Source organism: Podarcis gaigeae (assembly GCF_964106915.1).
Source record: "Podarcis gaigeae genome assembly, chromosome: 1".
NCBI lineage: Eukaryota > Metazoa > Chordata > Lepidosauria > Squamata > Lacertidae > Podarcis > Podarcis gaigeae.
This window is the reverse complement of record NC_139678.1, coordinates 84,015,610-84,036,237: the sequence shown is the minus strand read 5'-3', so window position 1 is coordinate 84,036,237 and position 20,628 is coordinate 84,015,610. Positions and strand designations below refer to the sequence as shown.

The 20,628-nt window shown below is 48.7% G+C and overlaps 1 protein-coding gene across 3 annotated transcripts; it reads left to right on the top strand.

Moving 5' to 3' along the window:
- Window positions 1–312: 312 nt before the first annotated feature.
- On the top strand, window positions 313–13,259 carry CORO1B (coronin 1B). Of its 3 annotated transcripts, none has more exons than XM_083755841.1 (11): window positions 313–764; window positions 3,206–3,408; window positions 4,470–4,592; window positions 5,333–5,462; window positions 5,625–5,806; window positions 8,252–8,371; window positions 8,781–8,885; window positions 9,531–9,676; window positions 9,827–9,884; window positions 10,850–11,131; window positions 12,368–13,259. In XM_083755841.1, the coding sequence occupies exons 2-11, from the start codon at window positions 3,208–3,210 to the stop codon at window positions 12,494–12,496; spliced, it is 1,476 nt and encodes a 491-aa protein (XP_083611967.1). In that variant the 5' UTR covers window positions 313–764; window positions 3,206–3,207; the 3' UTR covers window positions 12,497–13,259. The 3 variants fall into 3 exon arrangements, with proteins under 3 accessions (XP_083611967.1, XP_083611969.1, XP_083611968.1); XM_083755843.1 differs by lacking the exon at window positions 313–764 and adding an exon at window positions 809–1,056; XM_083755842.1 differs by lacking the exon at window positions 313–764 and adding an exon at window positions 1,715–2,897.
- The last annotated feature ends 7,369 nt before the right edge of the window (window positions 13,260–20,628 follow it).

Here is a 20,628-nt window from a genome sequence, read left to right as displayed (position 1 = left end):
AAGGAAATGGTGTGTGCGCGATCTCAGAATCACTTATATTATGCGCAGAATGAGAGGGTGGCTCCGTCCCTGCCCTGAGAAGCTTTATAGCCTCCCACCACCCTAAGGTAACTTTCACATCACTAGGAGCGCGTTTCTCATCAAGAAAAGCGGTTCCGACGCCCACAATTCCTCCTGAAAAATCCCCGCCTTCCCTTCAGTTTGGTTACTCTCATTAGTTCCCGGCAGGGAAAGCAGGAATGCACTCGGCGCACGCTCAGAGGCACTTTCTCCTCGACTCAAGTCAGGGGACGGCCCCGCCGTCGAAAAACGCCAGGCTGGCGGAGTTCTGCGCACAGTCTCTTGCGCCACCCTCGCAGCCTGGAAATTGCGCGCCAAGACAAGCGGCGGAGACGGCAGTTCCTGGGCCCGGCCCGGCCCATCTCCCCCGTCCCGTCGCGGCGGGTGTTGCCCGGGCAGGCAGTCCTTGGCGCGCGCCGGGGTGCGTGGCCGGCCGCTGACCCCAGAGACAGCCCTTCCCCTCGTCTCGCCTCTCCCAGCCCCGAAGGCAGGTGAACTGGGCGCGGGGAAGGAAGCTTCCTCGGCCTGCCCTCGCCGCTGCTGCTGTCACTTCCTGTAGCCGCCGAGAGCCCAGCCCAACCCGGGTCCTCCTCCTCCTCCTCCTTCTGCTGCTGCTCCCTCCCTCCCTCCCCGCAGCCGCCTGCACCGCCCTGGGCAGCGCGCAAGGGAGAGGCTGCTGCGGTCGCCCCCGTCCTCCCCAGCCGGTGAGTGGCGGTGGGCGGGTGAAGCTCGGCGGGGATTGCGGGTGGGGAGAGGGGAGGCGGAGAGAGCCGGGCCCGGAGGCGCTTCCCGGGCGGGAAGAGCGGGGAATCAGGCAGGCTAAAGCGAGGAGGAAGAGGCGGAGGCGTCGGTTTCGCCAGACCCAGCTCGGTCGCTGTTCCTCTGCGCCCCCGCCTCCCCAGAGTCCCGCCCTGCTGCTGTGCCTTTGCCTCTCCGGTGCCGGGAACGGGAAGGGAGCGGCAATTTCCCCACCCCGCCTCCCCAGCTTCCCTTTCGGTACTTTCTAGATCGAGAGCTTGCTGCTTATATGCAAACCAAAATATATGTATAAGGGAGCGGTTTCTCGGTGCCAGGGGGAGGGAAAGCACTTTGTAGGTGCTCAGAGGCTCCCTTGGGCTGTGTCTGTGCCATCGGGCTCGACCGCTAGCATTCAATAATTTCTGGGGCTAAACCCCAGCAGAGTTGCTCTTCCCTATTGAAAAAGTACCCGGTGAGGTCACTCCCCTCGCCCCGGCAAGGCCTTGGCCCCTTAAAAGGGTATGTTGTAGTTTGGAGGAAGGGAGGGTATGCTCCAGGTAAGCGCTGGTGGGGCCACACCTTCCTTGCGCCAGATTCTTCTGGTCCCTTTTCGTCCAATAGTAACAGCTGCGCTTTGGTTGCAAAATGTTCGGCTGCACATCCGGCTGCGGCTTCAGTGGACCAACTGTGCTGTGATTTAACCATTTCCCTGTGGGGTTGTTTCTTGCAGGAAAGGAGTTTTCGGGAAACACTTCCTTTCCCAAGGAAAAGAGTGTCTGTGTGTGTGTGTGTGTGTGTGTGCGCGCGCACACACACACACACACAACAACAACCCTGAACCCGTTGCTTTTCTCAAGTTCTTGCTTTATGTTGTTTTCTCCCTCCGCCTCCTTTTGGTCCCCAAACTCCAAAACAGGAAGACTTCTGGGTTCGAAGTTCTGGTTTGCTGGTGTTAGGTAGCATCCGGCCAATTCTTCTGCACCTTCCTGTCTTCCTCCAAAGTTTTCCTGGCTGCGCAGAAGAATAAACAAGGCTTGCCCATTCTTGAGTCCTTCTCTGTCATCGGCCATTCTCACAGGAACCACCCAAAGGGATCTTTCTCCTGTGGCTTTGAGTCACACCTGGTTACAGTTCGGAGTAGTGGGTGGGACTGCCACTGAAACCTGAAGACGGAAGCAGCTGGGTGCAGATGGTGGTTCCTACCCCATATCCCCAAAAGTCTTATGACTGTGTGCTTGAAACAGAACTTGTGCTTAAATGGATTGATTCCCTTTACTGTAAGGGTAGTGTGCTGTGGTTGCAGAGCTTTTAAATGCTTGCTTCTAGCCTTAAAGGTTTTTGTTTGGTCTCACTGATCAGGTGATGAAGTAGCAGGCTGAATTTTGCTTTTGGTGGGCACTGATTCCATGAAAAACACGTCTATATAAGGCTACAGGAAGTTCAGTGCGTTTTCCTTCTCTTGCGACTGACTACTGAATGTCCGCTGTCAGTCATCCATAGATAGGCCTTGATGGGGCCTTTTGATTAATTACACTACGGGGTTTTAACTTCAGTGATTTTGGCCTGCCACTTTTCAGGGGTGACATTGGGGTGGGTATGTACTCTGGTCTTGTAAGTGTATTTTCATTTCTGGCATTTCACATGTAAACCAAAGAAATGCAATAGCAGAGCCTCTGTACCAGAGTGTGTAGAGCACTATATCTTTTGATTTATGGTGTGCACGCATCTATTGAAAAGGCAAGTGTTTGGAATGAAGCTGGGATTCTACTGCAGGATTCATAAAGGAGAAAGCTAATTCCCTCTTCCGCTGTGTTTCCCTCCCACCTGCATAGAGCCGAATCAAGGTAGAAACCCACCCTCCCGTAATAAAGGAGGTTGGATATTAGACGATAGACTGGCAGCGATTGAAACAGAAACAGGACAACAAGTGGCAAATAATCCAGCCAGAGCCATCAATGAGCCTCTGCACGTGACTATTGCCTATACACAGAAGCAAAGCACAGAGAAAATGCCAGTTGTCAATTATAAAATGAGCTGGAGTGCAAAAATTTGTACGGAGGCCAAAACTGTAGAGCTGCCGAGAGCCTGAGTGCACAGAGGTATTTATGTATAGAGGGGGAAATATGAATGTTTGCGGGGGTGGGGTCCAAGTTTGATCAGGAGCACCCAAGGCTTCGTGCTCATTGTCGAAAGAGGTCAGACTTGCAACATCTTCAGCAAGTGAAGTGATTGCAATCTGTGCGGCAGCTCTGCCGAATTCCTTTGATTCCTGCTCCACATTTCTGAACAACCTTATTACAGTCCTATTAGAAATCATATTGCAGCATGGCCCTTGGGGAGCGTTGTGCGTGAGCCAGCCTGCGAGATTATAAAGGCGTGTCGCTTTTCTTCTCTTCTGCCTCTGCAGCCATGTCCTTCCGAAAGGTTGTGCGCCAGAGCAAATTCCGCCACGTCTTTGGGCAGCCCGTCAAGAATGACCAGTGCTACGATGACATCCGGGTGTCCCGAGTCACTTGGGACAGCACTTTCTGCGCTGTCAACCCCAAGTTTGTGGCTGTGATTATAGAGGCCAGTGGAGGAGGGGCCTTCATGGTGCTTCCGCTACAGAAGGTGAGGGAACAGTTTGACCTGGGAAGCACTGGGCTCGCTTTCATTACAGGTTCTTAAGTTGAAGCCAGTGACCACTGGGGGTGGCGCCAGCCACAGATTTCTTGCGCCAGCAAAAGGTTAGACTAGATGACACTTTGAAGTCCCTCCCGACCCTAACACTCTTAAGTACAGTGGTACCTCGAGTTACAAACGCCTCAGGTTACAAACGCTTCAGGTTACAAACTCTGCTAACCTGGAAGAGTTACCTCAAGGTGAGAACTTTGCCCCAGGATGAGAACGGAAATTGTGTGCCAGCGGCAGCAAGAGGCCCCATTAGCGAAAGAACAGTTTCAGGTTAAGAACAGTTTCAGGTTAAGAACGGACCTCCAGAACGAATTAAGTTCATAACTAGAGGTACCAGTGTACTGGGGATGTCACTGGATGGAAGTAGGAATAGGGAAGATGTGCACAAGGTTGACTGGCCCCAAGAATTTCTCAGCTCATAAGAAGAGGCTTCCTGGATCAGGCCAGGGACTCATCTAGTCCAGCATCCTGTTCTCACAGTGGCCAACCAGATGCCTTGTGGGAAACCTGCAAGCAGGACCCAGACACAAGCGCACTCTTCCCCTCCTGCGGTTTCCATGTGGCCTCCGGTTATGGAGGCAGAGCATAGCCATCACTGCTAGTAGCCATTGTTAGCTTTGTCCTCCCTGAATTAGTCTAATCCTTTCTTAAAGTCATCCAGGTTGGTGGCCACCACTGCCTCATGTGGGAGAGAGTTCCATAGTTTAATTCTGCACTGCATGAAGAAGTACTTTCTTTTATCTTGTCCTGAATCTTGCAATATTCTAACTTTGGTCTCAATATATCATTCCTCCTCCTGCTTCTTCTCCTATCTTGTGTTTTGTGTCTTCGAGCACATAATATTTTAGGGGTACTGAGGGATGGAACAGAGCGGTTGTACTGGGACTGCTGATAGTCTTGTAGGGCAAGTGGGGAAAGCTGGAACAGGAAACAGGATAGTGGCTTTGAGGAGCCTGGAAGAGACTGCCTGATGAATCTTGTCTCCTTTTTCCCCCCAGACCGGACGCATTGATAAGTCTTACCCCACGGTGTGTGGGCACACAGGACCTGTTTTGGACATTGACTGGTGCCCGCACAATGATAACGTCATCGCTAGTGGCTCTGAGGATTGCACTGTTATGGTGAGGGGCAGCTGGTAAAAGGACTGTGTGTGTGTGTGTGTGTGTGTGTGTGTGAGAGAGAGAGAGAGGGGGGGGGGAGAGAGAGAAGGGGGGCCTCACTTGTAGCCATGCTCTTGGCTAAATATATACAGAAGGTTGGAGCTGTACATTTTAATGAATCAAGCAGTCAGTATTGAGTGGCAAATTGAGCATGCTGTGCATTTGAAAATTATATTTTTAAAGCAAGTTTCTAGTCCTTCAGATTGTGGAGGCTTGAAAGCACAGACTCTCTGAAGTTTGGTATGTGTGTACAGGCAGGATAGCTGAGCAAGGTTTTCAGTAGCAGGGTGGGGAGGCCTGTTGACTGCTCCAGATACTGCTTGGTCTCTTATCATAATTATTTAGCAGAGGCGGACTATATTAGGCAAATTAAGTTTGCATATGCAAATATGTTTTGTTACAATACAATGTGCAGGGCAAATAATTCAGACGGAGGAGCTGTTAGCTGGGCTGTAGACACGGGAAGCAAGATGCTATCTGCAGAATGTGGGATGATGGGATCAGGAGAATGACCCTTTAGTGTGGAGCAAGCTAAAGCCAGATTGTACCCCCCCCCCCACGGGTGGCTGGCTGTTGTTTGGTGTTTGGTTCAGGATGATGGGAGAGCGAGGTTTGTGGGAGGCTGTGCCATTGGTGACAGGACCAGAGCAGACGAAAGTGTTTTGCCGGTTGAGCCATTTCACTCCCGTCTTTCTCTCCAGGTATGGCAGATCCCCGAGAATGGATTGACACTGCCTCTGACGGAGCCAGTGGTTGTTCTAGAAGGGCACTCTAAGCGTGTGGGCATCATCACTTGGCATCCAACTGCCCGCAACGTCCTCCTCAGTGCAGGTACCATCTGTGGTGGTTGGTGGTGGAGTAAGAGGCAGAATAAAAGTGGAGAACATCTGGCTGCAAAGCTTACATGCTGGGGTGGTTGGGACCCAAAGTTAAGGGCAGCCTAACACAGAATTCTGTGGCAAACCTCTTCCAATGAGCACCGTTTTCCCCCAGGCTGTGACAACGTGGTGATCGTGTGGAACGTGGGCACAACTGAAGAGCTTTACCGCCTGGAAGATCTGCATCCTGACCTCATTTATAATGTCAGCTGGAACCGTGACGGCAGCCTCTTCTGCTCGTCCTGCAAGGATAAAAGTGTGCGCATCATTGACCCCCGCCGCGGGCAGGTTGTAGCGGTATGTTTCTCCCTCCTTTGAAGCTTTTTGTTTCTGGTCTGCCTATCTTGCCATGCTTGACCTGTTTACATGAGTGTTCCCTCTCTTTGGCAATCTATTACTTCCTGGCCATTCTGCAAGTCAAAGGGACTCGCCTTTGTGTTTTGGGAATGTTGCAGTGGGATGTGTTTGGGCCACAGTCGGTGCTCCCTGTCCTGTTATCTGAGCAGTGGTATCTGTAGTTTGTGCCTCCCTAGTCCCCTTTTCTAGCTTGGTTGCAAGGCTCACGCATGAGATGTGACCTGTGCTGCTTTGACTGTGCAGTAATTTGGTGATGGGAAGCTCACGCTTTGCCTCCTGGGTTAATTAGCTCTCAGCAGTGCTGATCTTTATGGAGTTGACATGTTAGTGGGCTATCTATAAGATAGGCTCTGATGCATGGCAGTGTTTATATTGCTTATTGGGTAGTGCTTGGAGAAGCCTAATTTTAATTGAAGATGAAGACCGCATATGGAATGTGCTCTAGGCAGAGGTGCTGGCTTACGATGAATCTAAATGTCACAACCGGCAAAAACCAGACTTTTCACTTTCATTTTCGGTAGAGCAAGTTATGCACATTTTCAGATGAAGTAAATGAATTTACATGTGTGTGTGCATGTATCAGCAAGAGTTCAAGGCGGTGTCATCTTTGCTACGCAGGGGACACTGTGCTAATGGCAAAATCTACAGGAGGGAAGGAGACATGAGGTTGATAAGGTGATGCTAAATAGGGGAGCAGAAGCAGGGGATCTGTGCAGAGAGAAGCTGTGAAAAAGGGTGAATTCCCTTCAGCCCCCGAGAGCTCGTCTGATAGTCGGGGATGGTGAAATCCAGAAACATCTGGAGAGCCACTGGTCCCCCACCCCTGTTCTGGAATCCTCATCAGATCCCTCCGAGGCTTCACCCATCTCTTCCTCTCTTCCCTCTCCCTCCCAAGCCTTTTATGAGAATTAATAAAGGCTTCTCATCAGGCGTCTCAAGAATCTGATCATGCTGTCAATGATAATGCATAAGCATTTCCCAGGTGTGTTTCTGTAATATTATTGAGAAATCAGTTCACAGGTGTTTCCAGCTAAGCCCCAGTTTTGGTATGTGACTATATATAAATTGGCAGCACTGTATAGGATTGGGAAATGATTAAATTGGTGTTATCTGTGAGATTGCTTCCCCAGATCTCCATTCTCTTCCTTGCTTGAGACTCAGGCCTGTATATAATTTAATGTGTTGTGACCTCTGAGGCTCAACCTCTTCCTTCCTTTCCCCTCTCCTACATAGGTTGATCTGGAATCTGAAGAAGGGATGAAAATGGGTTAACTTTTTTTAATATAAAAAGCTTATTTTAAGAAGGAAGTAATATTTCAAAATAACGTATCTCTATGCTGTATTTGCATTCATCCGTCGTCATGCTGGTGAACAAGGGCACAGGGTGAAGGAAGCCCAAGAAGCCCTGAGTGGGCAGGCTGGCACAAAGAGTGGGCAGGTGGCCCAGGCACACCCTCCCTCCCTCTGCCTTCGCCACAGCCACTTGCCAGGAGGAAGGAACTGAAGGTGGGGAAAGTCCTTCTCCTCTTCATCTACCTGTTGCTGCTGAGAGAAGGAAACCTGTATTTTAAAATGAAGGCTCCTTTGCCCTGGCTGAGACTGTGGGGAAAATGGAAGAGGAGAAAAACGTTCTCCCCTTCATTCCCTCCCCACTGCCAGTGGTGGCTGTGGTAAAGGGAATGTGGGGATAGGTGGGTTGGGGTGAGGTGTAAAGGAAGGGAGTTGGCAATGGGATGATGGGAAGGTGGGGTTTGGGGGCAAAGTGAGCTGAGACAGCAGCCCCAAGTGCAGCATAAACACATCTACACATTCTAACTTACGATGTTTTTGGAGTGGGTTCCTTTTGTCAATAGTAACATGGCAGTAAGTGGTTTTAACAGATGTAGTTCTTCCATTCATTGCAGCACTATGCTGGGAGAGGTTGCCTGGCTTTTAAATTCTGCTGTTAAAGGTGCATCAAATGCCTTTGCCTATGTGAACACCGTGTCTTTTTAGGCTCCAGATCATACCCTTTGTCTGCACAGCCCCATGTTGCCTGCACGGACTACAGCAGTGGCTCTCAGAACGAGTCTCTCAGCCCTGCGGTGAGAGGCCCTCCTAACTGGAGATGCCTCAGACCCTTCTGCATACAAGACACCTCCACGTATCTTCCTCTGGAGTGGGGTGGAATGAGCTGCTGAGGGCCAGACACAGTCTGATCCTGGGGAAAGGTGCTCATGATTTTAGGGGGAATGTAAACTCAGATGAGTGACTCTCCTGTTGTAGTTCGGATCCAGCATAGCAGATATGGGAGCAAAACCCGCATTTGTGCTGCAGTATAGCGGAGCCTGCCTGCTGCTTCACCCCTTGAATTCCCCACATCTTACCCTTTTTTTTGCTTCACAGGAGAAGGAGAAAGCCCATGAGGGAGCGCGCCCTATGCGGGCCATATTCTTAGCGGATGGGAAGATCTTCACGACCGGTTTCAGCCGTATGAGTGAACGGCAGCTGGCACTCTGGGACCCGGTGAGTGGGAAGGTGGATCTGGGAGTGAGGTGTGTGTGGAATGTGGTGGTGTGTGTGTGTGTGTGTGTGTGTGTGTGTGTGTGTGTAAGCTCTCTCTGTGTGTTCAGGGTCTCTTGTCCTGAGCAAAGAACTCCTGTTGAACTCCATGTGTTTGAGAGGTGAGAGGCAACAACTGAAGAGAGACTGCTTTGTGCACATAGACTTGTCCCTGCCCCTCAATTAGGGTCTTAACCACGTGGGGTTTTCAATCTCGGTGGGTTCATGGGTATATGGAGCACGCTCCCCTCTTGCTCTCAAGTGAATGGTGTCAGGATGGATGGCAGGTGAATCATCACATCAAGATTGTGATGGTGTGAAGGATAGCATTTGAACAAGGAGGTCTGTAACCTGTGCCTTTCTGTTTTTGCAGGAGAATTTGGAGGAGCCCACGGCATTGCAAGAGCTGGACTCAAGCAATGGGGCCCTTCTTCCCTTCTATGACCCCGACACCAACGTGGTGTATGTCTGTGGCAAGGTATGCTTTCCTACTAAGCAGAAATTAGGGGAATTAAGTTAAAATCAGAGTCTGCATTTGACAGCTTGCAGTTTAATATACCTTCGGGTATAGGGCAGTATATAAATCCAATAAATAAAGGGGAATAAAAAAGGAAAAGGTTCCAGTTTCAGTCCCTGGCATCTGCAAATAGGGCAAAAGAAGACACCTGCAGCCAGGCCCTGCAGGCCAGATGCCCCCAACCTGGTGTTTTCCAGATGCTTTGGACTACGATTCCCATCATCCCTAACCATATCCCATGCTGGCTGGGGCTGATGGTAGTTGGAGTCTTACCAATGTCTGGAGGGCGTCAGGTTGGGGGAAAGCTGCTGTAGAGAATACTGAACTAAGTGGACTCCAGGGTCTGACCTCCGTATAAGATGGTTAAAGGGCAAAGCTGGCTTCTTTTGGGGGTTCCAGAACTCTGGGTTAGTACCCTGTCTCTGAAGTGGGAGTGAATACCATGCAAGGTGGGCATTCCCTTGGCCCTCTTCCTCAACCAGCCTGTCCCACTGAAAGCGAAGTGCTCAGGGGGGAAGTGGCCCGCCCAGGGATGCCAAGCATCACAATGTCCTCTATAGGCTTAGTAACACTGTGTGCATCCTTTTTGCCCTCTCCTCCTTCCAGGGCGACTCCAGCATCCGGTACTTCGAGATCACGGCAGAAGCACCCTACATCCACTTCCTGAACACATTCACTAGCAAAGAACCCCAGCGTGGCATGGGATGGATGCCCAAGCGGGGTCTGGATGTCAACAAGTGTGAGATTGCCAGGTATTCTGAATAATACTGGGGCTGGGCGTGTGTGTGTGTGTGTGTGTGTGAGAGAGAGAGAGAAAGTGAGAGAGAGACAGCAGCGAAAGAACTGGTAGTCTTGACTGGCTGCTTGTGCATCAATCTTTCTCTCTTGATGTGTTTCTGCAGGTTTTACAAACTCCACGAACGCAAGTGTGAGCCCATTATCATGACTGTGCCAAGGAAGGTGAGTATTTGATAGTGGGGGCTAGCCTACTTTTTCAAGAAACTGCTGCTTAAGCTACAAGGGACGGGGGGGGGGGGGGCTTCCCTTGCTGCTGTTTCGGGACCAAGCAACTGCAGATGAGCCATGACCTGTCTGTGGGTGGCTTGATGGTTCTGCATTAGAATCTTGAAACATTAATCCGTGGGGCTGTTGCCACTGCTGTGTTCACCCATAACCTCATATACCCTGGAAGGTTGTGAGCATTTCAGTTCTGTCCATTGGGACAGGTGGTTGTGTCCCTTTGTAGCTTGGTATTTCCATCCAGCGCTTTTCTCCCCTCCGGTTTCCAGCTGTCCAGAAGGATCTTCTAAAGTCATATGCTGAAACCATTGCCTTTTCAACCCTGTTCCTTCTCTGATCAGAAACATTTATCTTTTCCCATATGACGGTTGTGTGTGCTTTACTTGCCTTTAAGCCAAGCGGAGCATTACATAAGCATTAAATATCTATACAACTTTTAGCAGACATTTGAAGGCAGGCCTGTATTGGGATGTTTTTAATGTTTGAAGTTTTATTATGTTTTTATATGTGTTGGAAGCTGCCCAGAGTGCCTGAGGCCTGAATTATAATTCATTATTAAGCAAATCCCTCCCTCCCCTCCAGTGTTCAGGTCTCAAGCTTTATACATATGCCTGTATGCATATAAACTGAATCTGTGCCCCTGTCTAGCTTTGAAACTATGTGGATTTAATAATAATGCTACTGCTTGACAGTTAAATAGCGTGATAGTCAAAGCACGCTGCCTGTTTCGTCTTTTAAAACTGCTCTGTAAGACAGGCCAATATAAAGTGGAGACTGAGAATTGGAAATTTTGAAACACAGCAAATGTGTTGGGTGTTTTACCTTGTACATTCCATGGGAGGGGAGAGCAGCACTGTTCCATATTGTCCCAGGCTCTTAACACTGCCTTCTCTCTCTCTCTGCAGTCAGATTTGTTCCAAGATGATTTGTACCCAGACACAGCTGGGCCTGAAGCCACCATGGAAGCCGAGGAATGGGTGGCAGGGAAGACGGCGGGCCCCATCCTGATCTCGCTGCGAGAAGCCTACGTGCCCACCAAGCAGCGTGACCTCAAAGTCAGCCGGAGGAGCTTGCTGCAAGATAGCCGCCCCGCTGCTGCCCCCAGCGCCGGGCTGAGTGCCACACACCCCAGTGCCATGTCTCAGTCTGCTGCCACGCCTGCCATTAGCGTCAGCGCTGCCAGTGGGGTATGTGCAGGGCTGGCGCCTGCGCCGGAACAGGGGGTTCTGTGGGTGCGTTGTTTGATTGGCGCTTCTCTGTCGTCCCTCGCAGGGTTGCAGAGCGGGTGAGCTGGGGTGGGGGTGTGGGTGGATGTGGGTTAGAGCCAAGTGCAAGGAGCAGAACAGGATTCTGATGTGCCTTGGGGAGGGAGAACGGAGGAGAAGGTCTGCATGTCCAATATTCACTGCATCCTGGGACTCTCCAGCATTCTCTCCAATAATAAAGCAAAGCCTTTGTAGTTTTGGAGCAGTCATCCAATTTCAGTTGTTGGAGAAAAGCCAGTAGGGCTTGACCAGAGGCTGTGGTTAGAAAGTGGGCTTCCCATACCCTGCAAAGTACCCTTGCCACAGAGAGCAAATAAGCCTACAAAGGTTACCAGTGTGAGTGGCTTTAGGCAAATTCATGGAAGGTAAGGCTGTATTCTACCTTCAGGCACAGGATGCCTCTGAATGCCAGTTGCAAGAGAGGAGAGGACTCTTGTGTTCAGGCTTCACCTGTGCATCTGCATGGCCACAGGATGCTGGGCTACATGGACCCTTTGGCCAGATCCAGCAGAGCTTTCCTTACGTTCTACAAGCCTGCTAATCAGCTAGCAATCTGCATTTCCATGCTATCTGCAGGGGAAAGGATGTCCCCTCCTCCATAGCCAGCCTGGAAACAGAGGCAGATAGAAAAAAGAAGAAGAAAATGCCTTCTTCTAAGCAGACAGGCAGAGGAGGAACAGGATGATCCATGCTCTGCTCTTCGCTAGCTCACTCAGGCATCTGTGTGTGGAATTCCTGGCTGTCTGCGGCTACTAGACCATTTGTCAAGGACAAAGGATGCTTTAGGGCATTTTTAACTTGAATGCCAGGCGGTTCCTAGTTGAACAGATCCTATGAAGTCAGTCAGTCTGCTGAGGATTTCTTTCTTTGGATGTCTAATAGCCTGCTTCTTTCCACTACGTGTGTGCATGTGTTGACCAAGCATTTGCCAGTGTTGCTTTCTTCCTTCCCAACATGTGTGTGGGCGCGCGCACACACACACACACGTACACGTGTGTGCACACATACATGGTGCACTCCCTCTCATACATGCACTGGGGGAGGAGGCGCAAGTTCTGCTGGTCCCAGGAGTACAGGTCATGGGGTGGTTTTGAGCTGAGCAGCTGGGATCCTGTTGAAAAGAGCAGCCTGACACTGCTTTCTTCTTCTTCCTTGCAGGACGGCGGGCAGGTCATTGAAGAAGTGCTGCGTGAAGTGGCGTCACTGCGGATGCTTGTGGCTGCGCAGGGCGAGCGCATTGGGCGGCTAGAGGAGCAGCTGAGCCGCATTGAGAACGGCGATGTCTAGGAGGGGTCCCTGCGGAGGAAACCTCACCAACATGGATCTTCTTAAACGCTTCACCTTTTTTTGAGCTGCCAGTAATCCCTTTATACACTGCCTCATCCTGCCCTGTGGTGTGAGACAGGGACTTGCCCTCTCTTGCTGCTACTGGGAATGTTTCTTGGGTTTTGTCTCGGACCAAATCTCCTCCTTCTCCCGCACCCTGTTTTACCCAAGGGGCGATGTGCTGGTCTCCCCACATCTGTCCCTTTGCCTTATTCTGGCCAGAGTCCCTCTGGCCTTGTCCCCTTCCCATGGCTGCGGTTGGCTTGAATGTCCCCCTGTGGGGATCAGGACTAGCTGACTGCACAGTCTGACATTTCCACTGGAGAGAAGGCTGGGATTCCCCTTCCCAATCTCTCATGGTGGGTGGATTTTGCGGTTTATTGGAAGCCAGTGCTTCCTATGGGCCAGGCCTCTTCTCCCCCTTTTCTCTGCTAGGACCACTGAGAATCCTGTTGAGGATTCTTCTGTTTCCTTGCCTGAATTTTATTTTACTTCAGAGAGACCATGGATGGGATCATTGGGGCTTGACTATGAAATAAATCTGCCATCTAGTCACAGTCCTTAAGTTTCTTGTCTCTGGGACCACTCCTCTCTCCCTCCCTCCAGCCCTCAAATGCTAAGCAGGTTCTGACGAAACACATGAGGGTGGTGGAGGCGAAAAGAAACTGTTCAGGTTCAATAATCTATATTTTCATTCCAAATAAAAGTCTTTATAAAGCCACAACTCTGTGCACAAGTCTGTTGCTTCCCTTCTTTCCACAGATGAATTCAGAGGAGTTCAGGGTAAGTGCAGGCTTTTCCTGGAGCATTTGCTTTCTTACCACCATTTTATGTGGGTTCACTTTCAGCGTGTGGTGGAAAAACACAGCGGAACAGGCAAGAGCCCTGGCATTTCTTCTCACCTAGAGCTGCCCAAAGAAACCAAGAAGGACACAAGTCATGTTGGATACTTGCAGGAAAAACAACAACACTTCACTTAAACCTCAGCCTTTCTAAATCAGTGTTAGGAAATGATAGGTGTCTGCATGTGCCATATAGCTTTCAGGGATATAAGAGCCAAACTTTACATGGAAAGGTAGGGCTGTCTGTGTGAGTAAGCAATGGTTTTCCAACCTGAACTTTTAATGTTTACTTTTTTTTTAATGGGAAGATTGCTTCACTTGTTCTGTGTTTATACTGGGCTTCAGAGCAGCTTGCATGCCCTGAACATGTGTGAATATTCAGGCCTTTTCCTTTTGGCTGCTCCACTTTTGCTTTGAATTCTAACAAAGCTTATTTCCTGTTACTTATAATCTGGATTTTTAAGCAAGGTAAAATGCATGCTTGCTTTTTGAATGTGATTGGAACAATCCTTGTGTGTATATGTAGCGCAGGAGCTTGCATTTTTTAAAAAAGAGGAACAAGGTTGGAGAAGTGTGCACTATAGAGGCAGGAGGTTAAATGAGGCCACCCTCTTCTGGAAGAAAAAGGAATGTAGGTAGAGCTATCCCTCACACATAAACAGAGCAAATTACTACATGCCAGCCTAGATATTTACCTGGTGAGATGCCTGCTCAAGGAGGGATAGGTAATTGCTTGCTTTCGTGGTTGCATTTTGACTTGAGCAGGTCAGGCTCCCTCTTGTTTCTGCTACTTCCTACTATCTTAGTTGCTGAGCCAAGTTTGATCTGGGTTTTAGTTTGGCAATCTCTCTCTTGATATCCTTAAAAGGATAGGTCCCTAAAGGAAAGGTTTTCTGGCACTCTCCACCAGGGGGCTTTTCATATTCAGTTGGCTTACAGTGCTTTGATTGTAAGAAGCTTCATGTTGTTTTCTCCTGCAACTCCCATTTCGTCTCTCCCCCCCCTTCCTTTTTGATCTGGCATCTGCTTGAGCTTTTGCTCAGTGCTTGCATTTGTTGCGCGAAACTCCTTGGCAATCAAAGAACTTTGCTTCCTTCCGTTCCAGTGGTGCATCCCTCCTTTGAGCTTGGAACAGCCAGCCTTGGGCATGTGCAAGAGGAATGTGTTCTGCAGCCTCATGTGCATAAAGTGGTACATGCCTTTTTGAGTGCAGCCCACTTGTTGTCTTTGGTTGGATAAGGAACTGGGAGCAATGAGACTGTGGAGCTGATGACTTGTGGCGAACCTTGACAGAACAGGGGCAGAGAACAACAATTCCCTCCTACATCTCTTCTCTGTTCTCCCATCAAGGCTTGCAAGGTCACAGCCACATCATACATGTAAAACACTCTTGCACCACTTTTGCAAGAGTCATGCCTGGGTCACATCCTGCTTTGGACTGCTGCAACGTTGTGGGGCTGCATTGGATCATTTGGAATCTGCAGCTAATGCAGGATGCTGACGCCAGGAGCTTGTGACATGAGGCATGGGGCTCCTTTGTTTAATCTGCACTTGTTTCTGGTGTATTTTCAACCAAGCCCAGATCAGGGAATTTAAAGAAATAGCTGATTCTGCTTACCCTGGGAGATCTGCTGGAGGGTGTGTGTGTTTCTGTTCCACCTCCCTCCTCTATTGAAGCATAGTTCAGAAGGGTGAGAGATACATCTCTAGCTTCCTCCCCTTTGACGTTTTGCAAGCTGCTGAAGACCACATTGTTCAGGCAGGCCTTTGGTTTGAATTAGCTCCTGCCGAATTGCCTTTTATGTTGTCCTATCAACTGCTATATTCATTACTCTGTGTGTGTATGTGCACACACAATCTATTGTTTGTTTCCACTGTTTAAAAATACCACAATGAATTGAATGCTGCTCCCTTAGGAGCTTTTTCTGAAAAGCAGTTTTAAGGTTTTTTCAAAGCAAAGTAGTTGAGAAACATTCAATCTCCCACCGCAGTAAACACTGAATGTGCAGAGAGAGAATATCTCCTGGGCTTGTGGGGCATCTAGCTCCTAGCAACGTCTTTTGTGGCTGCTGGAGAAGCCAATATGATTTCTACCAAAGTGCATGCACGCTGTAGGTACCCGCTGCGCATTAAGGTTCTCCGGAAGAGTGTAGGTGGCGGGTGGCAGGTGTGCTGCTCTTCCTGTCCTAGACCAAGCAGCAGAAGCTGTTCTGGGGGTGGGGTGGCAGGAAACCTGTGGTTGGCACTGTTGAATTAAGGCGCCTCTGCTGCCTGAGCCTGCAGGAAATAGTGTTGTTGTAAGGTAAATGCAAACCATGCATGCAAAGCCTCCACACTGCGGTACCAATTTGTGATCTGTGCTCTCTGCATAGACAAAAGCTGCTGACGGGATAGAAAAGTGTTCACTCTCTTTTCCCATACGACTGCAAGGGCTATGAAGTGGTGGAAATGAAGAGAGCACATCCTGGCTCTACTTTTCCTGGGCAAGGAAACAGCTGCCAAGTTTTCTTGAGCACCCTCTGTACATCTTCTATATTACACACACACCCCTGCCATCGTCCTCCCGGGATGTAGGTGGTGTGGAAGTGTGCTTTACTTTTCTTTAAACTCCTCTATCAGCTGCAGTGGACTATCCTTTACAATCAGGAGTCCTTAATCCAGTTGTACAAGCCCAGATGAGGAGCAAACAAACACAGGAATCTGCTATAGTACATAGCATAGGCCCTGAAAGCCCTGTGAATAAGGTGGCACAACCATTGATAGATGTCCAAAGTACTTGATTTGGTGCATTTTATATCTCCCTCTTCTCCACCCCAAATTTAAGCAGAACAGAAACTACTAGCATGAGAAACAAATTTGGTTAATAATTCTGGCTTTCTTCCCAATGAGAGATGCTTATCAGTGCAATGGGGAAGTTCTGCTTAAGCCTGATAATGGTTGGAAGTACCCAAAAGAGGTAAATAGTTGATTCTTTGCATCAGGTGCTAAGTATAGCTTTGCAGTCTTTTCTCTGTGCAGGGTGAAGAGCAGAGGCAGGAAACATCTCTCCGCCACCCCCAAAGTGCACACACAGGGCCACTGCTTGCAAAGTTTCATTTTCCTCCAGGCTACATGCAGTGCAGCAGAGCAAAGAGCACTCCACTCCTGACGATGGTAAGAAAGAGGGTAGACCCAACAGGGCTGGAGAAGATGGATTTGAAAGGGTGGCATGTGTGAGAGAGAGTGTGTATGTGTGTGAGAGCAAGAAGCGGCAAAGTTGCACAACCCTACTGGACTTGAGACAGTAGTGGCCAAGGCTTTTAGAAACCAGAATGTTTCCTTATTGTGAAGAGCTGGTTAAGCTTTGAGCCTCTCACTGGGCTCTTTCCATTTGCTGTTCTTTGGCTTCTGCAAGGTGCCAGGCTCTTTTTTCTCCAGGAGAAGTTGAGCAGGCAGTGGTACCAAGGCAGATAAGGAAGAATAAGAGAAGGGGTTGGCACAGGCTGATTAGATGCTGCCCATTGCCATCCCTGGTTGGCCAGAGGGACTCCACTTTGTGCTCTCTCTCCTGCCACTGGCAGGGGAGTGGGAATGCAGTGGCCATCCTACTACTGCTCTATAATTTGCTTTGCTACAGTGGAGGAGAAGGTACTCCCTTGGGCATTTTCTTAAGTGAAAAGGCTGCACGGAAAATCGTAAAATAATTCAAGAGATGCCTTGAGGTGCCGCATTCTCTCCCTCCCTGCGTGTAAGACCACTTGGAAGCGGCAAAAGCTCTTAAAAGGTATCAATGGTGCCCGGTTTCCCTTTTGCTGTGATGAAAGCGCAGGACCTGCAGCACTGGAATGGCTTCTCTTTCATTGCTTATAGTCCTTTGTTCTGTGTTCCCTCCTCATTCCACTGGGCAGTTTTGATAAGGCGCACTACTCTGGCACGTTGGCTTCTTGGACACTTCTGTTTCCTTTGATGTCCTGCCTTAACTCTTAAAGTTCTTCTGTTCCATCAGATGACATTTCTGCTTTTGGGCTAGAGAACGCCAAGGTTAAGCTATGCTCTGATGCTGGCCTCTTTAATGGCCTTTGCGAGTAGTTGAAAACTGGGTTTTTTGCTGCCTTCAATTCTTTGTTGGTAAAGCTGCTTCCTTTAATATGGGATGGAGCAAAGGTCTTTTCTGCTGCAGTAGATAGCAGTGATAGGAAATCTGTTGCTCACAAGGTATTATTGAACTCCAACTCCCATTAGCCTCAGCCAGCATGGCTAATGGTCAGGGACTATAGAAACATAGACTTATACTGAGTCAGGCCATTGGTCCATCTAGTTCAGTATTGTCTACACCAGGGTTTCCCAAACTTGGATCTCCAGCTGTTTTTGGACTACAACTCCCATCATCCCTAGCTAGCAGGACCAGTAGTCATGGATGGTGGGAATTGTAGTCCAAAAACAGCTGGAGACCCGAGTTTGGCCCTAGAGATTCTAGAACTTGAACCTGGAACCTACAGTATGCAAAGCAGATACTTGCTCTGCCACTGACCTATGGCCTTATGTCAGCTGTAGTCTACCCCCTGCAGGAGAGCCACAAGTTCCCCATCCGTGCTTTGTGTCTTGCTACATTCTTCAGAAATACTGTAGCGTAGGCCCATTGGCTGCCGTTCCAGTTGTTTCAAGGAAGGAGACTGATGTACAGATTCTATAGAAAAAATGGGTCACAGAGAACTGTGATCTCCTAATAGCGCTCAGTAACTGTTTTAGCATTTTGAAGAAGCATTGGCTTTGTTGTCTTAACAAGCTGATACTACTTAAACATGCTAAAAGTGTGATAAAGGCTAACCCCACGGCCCACCTGTAATACATATGCAAATAGCCTTCTGACAAGGTATCTACCTTGGAGGGTGGGTGGAGTAGAATTCGGCTTCCATTTAGTGTAGCTCAGGGATGGGATTCTCCAGCTATTGTTGGACTCTCGTGATTCCTGCCCTTTGGCTATGCTGCCTAGGGCTGATGGGAGTTGGAATCCTGGAGGGCCACTCCCTCCCGATCCCCAAACTAAAATGGAAGCTGATGATAATTTGCTGCAGGGGCTACCCTAGTGGCAATGTCCATCCCGTGGCCTCCTTTCTCCCTCACAGGCCTTTTGATGCTCTTGCTCTTAGTTACTTTCTCTGTGTAAAGGAGCAAGCAACCGGTTGCAAAGGCCTGCGATCTTTCAGAGAAAGTTGTTGCTGCAGCCATTTGCTAATGTTCACGTTGTGCTGCTTGTGGGACTTGATGGCGCCAGATGGCTGCTCTCTTCTAAACATGCAGAGGACAAGTTCTTAGAAGTGAGAGTACCAAGGCTGCAAGGCACACAGGCACATGAGGTGATATTCAACTAAATACATTAGCAGATAGGTAGCCGTGTTGGTCTGCCATAGTAAAAAAAAAAAAAAAAAAATCCTTCCAGTAGCACCTTAAAGACCAACTAAGTCAGTTCTTGGTATGAGCTTTCGTGTGCATGCACACTTCTTCAGATACCATGCACACGAAAGCTCATACCAAGAACTGACTTAGTTGGTCTTTAAGGTGCTACTGGAAGGAATTTTTTTGTTTTGTTTTGTTTTAAATACATTAGATTTATGCAGGGCACAGAGAGAGGAGTTGGACAATGCTGTGTCACATGAGAAATCCTTGTGCTGATGGGATAGATCTCTTTCGCACAACTTTGAATACAACCCCGAGGTTTCACTAGTACACATGCCCACAAAAGGTCTCTAGAAATACCCCCCCCCCAAAAAAACCCCCCTAACATTCACATTTCCTGTGTTTATTGGCTTAGACTCTCCTTTACTTAGCACACATCCTTAAACATACATTTCATTGGAGGACAGGACTAGACATGCACTCTTTCTTCTGCAAAGGGCTTCCCTGTGACTGGTATTTGTGCTTTTCCCCCGTTGACTGAGGAGGGGGTTGCCTGCACCATTTTATGGTTCTGCATTTTTTAGATGTGGCAGCCATTTTGTGACTGATGCCCATGACACTCCATATTCCAAATGTGCCTCTTGAAAGGGCTGCCAACCATTGGCTCTGGTATAGATGTGAACTTAGCGGATCAGAAAACAGATCCAGCACCCACAGAAAATAGCCTCAAAATGTAAGAAACCTGCTGATAGCTCTATCAAACTCTCATCTCCTAGCCTAACTTTATTCTATTCTACCACCGCTAACAAAAAAAATATCTTGTTAGTAGACTGGAAATCTCCTGTAAAGATACCTTGCTGATTAGTATCATGGAACATGGGGAAAGACTTTGCTGTTCCTGTGCTGCTAGAGACTTCTTATCCTGTCCCATTGCCTCAACCTTAGTTTCCTTTGCTGCTGCTTTCTCTGCCTAATGCTACTATTTCTTCTTACTTCACTACTTTCAGGTCACAGAAGACCACAAATATCCAAAGTCCAGGTTAGTTAAAGCTTAGTTATGCAGGCTGTCTCCCAAGATTGATTTGGAACTTCCCTTTCCCTGCATGTTCAGTCCTAATATTCTCCCAGATTACCCTTTCCTTGATAGCATCAGCCTTTTCCTCCATTGCTGAATTATATTCAGCAGCCTCGCTTCAGTAACATGGAGGAAAAAGAAAAGAACAGACTTGTCGCCCAGACTGTATTCCATTAGCGCCAGTGCAACACAGAGGTGTGGCTATGCAGCATCCGATTAAACCAAAACTGTTAGCCAAAACTCCCTGCAGTCTGCTTCTACAGCCCACTTCCTTCCATATGTCTAATAGGACATTCGCCATTTGACAAATACACCCTGTAAAATTAGCTGAAGCAAGACCTGCCCAAGTTAAATGGACCCCTCACATGCGAAAGGTCCCCGGTTCGTTCCCGGGTGGAAACATCATGTTTCCCAAGTTAAATGGACCAGCTCTTTCTTGGTTACTACAAAGCTTGATAATCGGCACTGTCTACCTTCATATGCTGGCTTAGCGAAAATACATCTTTTTCTCTCACCTGACATACTGAGCCTCAGGTCATTTGGGGCAGACAGTACAGTATTTGCCAATGGCCAAAGCACCAAATAGAGGTTCAGCCTTCTGAAGCGAAGGTTGAGGTTAAATTGAGGGTGGCTTTGTATACAGAGTTCAGCTTTCTACAGAATCACGGCTTTTATATTTAAAAGTACATGCTTTATCATATATTCACAATCATAAGCATGAGAAATTCTTGCTGAATTTCCAAAACCACAATAGTCACTGAAGATGACTTCCAAAGACCCTACATAGCTCCTTTTCCCTC